The sequence below is a fragment of the Oryzias melastigma genome, linkage group LG2 (assembly GCF_002922805.2).
Source record: "Oryzias melastigma strain HK-1 linkage group LG2, ASM292280v2, whole genome shotgun sequence".
NCBI lineage: Eukaryota > Metazoa > Chordata > Actinopteri > Beloniformes > Adrianichthyidae > Oryzias > Oryzias melastigma.
Genome location: NC_050513.1, coordinates 11,362,585 through 11,367,410, shown reverse-complemented (window position 1 = coordinate 11,367,410; position 4,826 = coordinate 11,362,585). Strand labels below are relative to the sequence as shown.

General features: G+C 38.6%; 1 protein-coding gene across 1 annotated transcript in view; it reads left to right on the top strand.

Moving 5' to 3' along the window:
• The window catches only part of LOC112156656 (sodium/potassium-transporting ATPase subunit alpha-1), a 33,674-nt gene extending 29,587 nt beyond the window's left edge, over positions 1 to 4,087 (top strand). The window contains exons 18-23 of the mRNA XM_024288916.1: positions 862 to 985; positions 1,206 to 1,351; positions 3,172 to 3,302; positions 3,375 to 3,476; positions 3,555 to 3,646; positions 3,722 to 4,087. Coding sequence (XP_024144684.1) covers positions 862 to 985; positions 1,206 to 1,351; positions 3,172 to 3,302; positions 3,375 to 3,476; positions 3,555 to 3,646; positions 3,722 to 3,750 — 624 coding nt within the window. The 3' untranslated portion in view covers positions 3,751 to 4,087. The remainder of the gene's footprint in view (positions 1 to 861; positions 986 to 1,205; positions 1,352 to 3,171; positions 3,303 to 3,374; positions 3,477 to 3,554; positions 3,647 to 3,721) is intronic.
• The last annotated feature ends 739 nt before the right edge of the window (positions 4,088 to 4,826 follow it).

Genomic DNA, 4,826 nt, shown 5'->3' with positions numbered 1-4,826 from the left:
TTATGCGAGAGCACACAAAAAGAGCTCTCGGGTAGGGGGGAGGAGTCCCGCCCACAACCCAAAATTGTATTTCTAATGAGCGACATTAAATAATTCTTTAAAAATTCTTTTACAATAGAAAAAATATGTTTGGAGTCAGACTTTAAAGACATAGTTTCTGTAGAGCAGCAGTTGTTCATTAGAAATTCCCCTCAAAGTTGTGGGCGGGAACGTTGGCGCGGAGCAACCCCTCCCCCACTTTCCATCGCCTTTCAGTTTACACGTTCATCGGGGAGCTCGTGGCCCCTCCAGCAGGTTTTCCACGTCACAAATACGACCTTTTTCTGCTCCTGATTCACAAAAAATTGTATAGTGACATTCTCAGAAATGAAATTTTAAGCTTAATTATCCTTATGAATATATCTCTATCAAAAACATGGTAAAAACACCCAAAACAACAAGAAAAAAGTATCATTCTCATGCACGTTTTTTATGTCGTTTTTTAATCTTTCCTCTCTACTTTTACATTTAATCAAAGCTGTAGAACTAGTAATATTTTTATCATTCTCTCCTGGAATTGAATTAATTAAGCTTTTCTTAAAAATCTCCTTTTATTTCACATTTTGCACAAAAACGTGGTTTTAAATCCAATGCAGAGGATCACTGTGGATTCAGCTCTGATGTACAGCCACAGCTTAGATTCATTTGATATCAACCCATTTTTTTTTAATAAACTAGTTTCAACTGAACAAAAGTGAAACTTTCTCGTCAAGAATCCTTAAAAACCTTTAGCTTAAAGTTAGTAAAAATCGGAGTAAAGACGATTTGAAACGGACATTTTTTTGTTTTTTTCCAGTTTTACAAACTTCTGCTTCCTCCCAGGTTCCCGCCATCTCCCTGGCCTATGAAGCAGCCGAGAGCGACATCATGAAGAGGCAGCCCCGAAACCCCAAAACGGACAAGCTGGTGAACGAGAGGCTCATCAGCATCGCTTACGGTCAAATCGGTGAGCAGAGGAACCGATCCGGGAACGCCGTATCTGAGGAGATAAAGAAGAAGAGTGGCACGTTCTAGAAATAGACTAGAGTTTTGGTTCTGTTGTGCAGTTCTTGGATTTAAACACTTTTCTACTCCTTTATAAGATATTTCATTCCAGTAACATTTATTTAAATGTATTTTACCAGCTTTTTTCCTGCTAGTGATTCACCTATTCTCGTTTATTTCAGGTATGATCCAGGCGCTGGCAGGATTCTTCACCTATTTCGTCATTTTAGCTGAAAACGGCTTCCTGCCCTCCACCCTGGTTGGCATCCGCATCTTCTGGGATAATAAATACATCAACGACCTGGAGGACAGCTATGGACAGCAGTGGGTCAGTGCCGTCTCAACAGGAAACGCTCCTTTGACACATTTTTTGTTCGGTTTTCACTCCTCTTTAAAAAAAATTTTTTTAGTTAAAAACATCGCATACATATTTGTTTACGCACTGTTCTACTTAATTCAATTCAAATGTATCACTAGATTTACAAAGTTTGCCTAAAAGTCTCTTGTAGTTACTAGCGTTGACCACTTGGGGGCAGTGTTGTCAGAAACGCGCTCGAGGGTCAAAAAAAAGCTAATGTTTTGTGCTTCCGATTTTAGCATTTGCTTAATACCCCTTTAGTTCCTGTAGCTGCGTTTCCATCACACATATGTGCAAAACTTTATCGATATTTTAGAAATGTCACAATTTCGCAATTGCACGATTTCCCTTAAATCGTAATTATGCGAATAAAGACAATTCATTCAAGAACACGGCGATGAATATGAGCAGCAGATACATTCAAATTTACAACCATTTTGCATGACACGCTCAACTTTTGCTCATCTTATGAGGCGTTTTAAGTGTGGTATTCTGTTATTGGTCACATTGACTCATTTAATTTAAAAAAAAAAGAAGTTTACTACGCATTTTTGCAAAATATTTCATTTTGATACAGCTCAAAAAGCACCTTCATGCTCAAAAACTTTCTTTCAATATATACATTTTTTTCTACATTGTCACATTAGGCAAATTTATTATCGCAAAACCAATTTGCGCAATTTTATAGTCGATGGACTTGATTCATAGTTAACTGCGAGTTAGCTAAGCGCGATATCCGGTTGTTGGTCACATGACTTATTTAATTTAAAAAAGTGTTTCTATTTTAGTTTTGTAAAATGTTATTTTTGATACGCCTCAAAAAACACCCCCTGTAAGTGCAAAAATTTCTTCAAAATTGTCGCGCTTCCATTCGGCGAATTTATTGCGAATTCGTCTTAAGCGAGAAAATATTTTTCAATAAATGCGAGTTTTTTCCGCTAGCCAAATTTATTATTGCAAATCTGATTTGTGTAATTTCATTGTCTGTGGAAACGGTTAACATTGACGTTCTTTCAACAATTGTGATACTTCCAGTGCTGCCAGAAACGATTATTTCAATAGTCGACTAATCGCTGATTATTTGTCCGATTTGGCGACTAATCGGGTCATGCGGAAAGTGGATGTAAAACAGACATTTAACCATCATTAGCTTTAAACTAACTAAAAACTAGATGTATAGCATTACATGCGAAAAGGCTAGTGTGAATGCTGTAAGCCTAAGTTTGTTGCTGAAGATGCTGAAATTGATTGCTAAAATCGCTGAAGCTGAAATCCAGCTAAAATATTAGTTAAACTCCAAATTAGCCAAAAAAACTGAAAAAAATTCTAAATTAGCCAAACCAACTAGCATGACATATTAGCTAAACTCTGCAGTAGCCTATAAAATCTTAGTAAATGCTAAAGTAGTCCAAAAAGCTAGAAGAATGAAAATTTTTAAAACCGTAATTTAAAAAAAAAACACTATGAATCATAAAAAGGCAGGAATATTATTCCAGAATTAATCAATTTAAACCTTAAATAACTTTTTAATATTTTACTCTCCATAAAATATATTTTGTCAAAAGGATACAAGTTAAAAATAAGCTCAAGATAACATCGGGCCATTAATAAAAATAAAATAAAATGACCCGGAGGGCCGGATCTTCGACTTTGACCCATGTTCTAGCTTTTCTGTTTTGACCACAACACTTTTTTAACTTGCCTGTAAGCTAGTTTTAGCCAAACCGTGGTTAGCTTATTTGGTGTGACCACGCCCCTTACTGAAGGTTTGAATTGTTGTGTTTTTGCAGACGTACGAGCAGAGAAAGATCGTGGAGTTCACCTGTCACACGGCCTTCTTCGCCAGCATCGTCATCGTCCAGTGGGCCGACCTGATCATCTGCAAGACCAGGAGGAACTCCGTCTTCCAGCAGGGCATGAAGTGAGTCTCAGCCTCCATGCGGTTGGATTTCAATCGAGAGCTGGCTCAACGACCCGTTTCTCCCGCCTTTAGGAACAAGATCCTGATCTTTGGGCTGTTCGAGGAGACCGCCCTGGCCGCCTTCCTCTCCTATTGCCCCGGCATGGACGTGGCTCTCAGGATGTACCCTCTGAAGTAAAGCCCGAACCCGTTCCACCCAGCACCCTGCCGTTTACCCAAACCTAATGTCCCCTCTTTTGTTTCTCTTTCCAGGCCCAACTGGTGGTTCTGCGCCTTCCCTTACTCCCTGCTCATCTTTATCTACGATGAAATCCGTAAGCTGATCCTCAGACGCAGCCCAGGAGGTGAGTCCTCGTCTATCCTTACCAGGAAGTGAGTTTTGGGATGAGCTTTGACCCCTTTTGCCTTTTCGTTTCCAGGCTGGGTGGAACGTGAGACCTACTATTAATGACCCGTCAGCCTGCCAGTCCAATCAGCTCGCATCTTCTCCTCCACTCCCGTATTTGCATGAATATTGTCTTGCTGCTCGGAATAAAAATTTTAACCTCTGTGAAAATAAATTGGAACGTGTTTTTATATTAGGGAATGCTTGATACTACTATTAGACAAATACTGAGATGGATCGTGCTGATGATGATGTTGATAAATGGTAATGCTAATAATGACATGAACACTGAACATTGACATGACTATGCGTGCCTTGTTTCTGAAACAGGACCAATTTTATACATGTTTTTAACAATTATGAACGTTCAATAAAGATGCGCTCGAGTCAGGTCCCACAAGCGAGTCCTGTCGTCTCTCCTTTTAGTATTTATCAAAATAGCTCTACCTCTCAGTAGAGGTTTGACTTTTTTTTTTTTTTGGCTGAATCTATGAATCCCAGCGATGGGTGTTGGGGAATAAAACCTGATGTTTGTTGTTGCTTATGATTCCTCTCGGCATGAATGACCCAGTTAAAACATGAAAGGTATAAAAATCCTTACTGCAAAGGATTATGGGGGATGAAATTTTTTTTGTTTGGATCATATTTCCTTCTCCGGTTGTTAACTTTGTTTTTTCTTACATTTTCTGTTTTATTTAAATAGTGTTTAGCATCTATGCTAAAAAAAGGGTTTTTGATAGCTGTTTACTTACATTTAATGCTAATAAATTGCTATAAAATAAATAATTTGATGAAAAAAAGCCACTTTTCCCTCCATAGATGCCGGTCCTCCTTTTAGTTGTAGAATCTGCTGCCTGGGAGCCGTTTATGACGCTGGTCGTTTCACCTCTGCAACCTGGACTGAGACGTCGGCTCTCATTAGCTTTACTTTGGGAAGCGCCGCTCCAGGTGCTTTCTGTAGGTGTTCTCCGGCCTCTGATGCATGAAATCTGTTTGATTTTGTCAGGAGGGATTATTGTTAAAGTAGGTGGACTTGATTCTGACAAATATCTGAAATATTAATATTAATAGACTTTAAAAAAAATGCAAGAAAAGATTTCCAAGCTGCTTTATTTTTTAGGTCGGAAAGGTTCACAGAA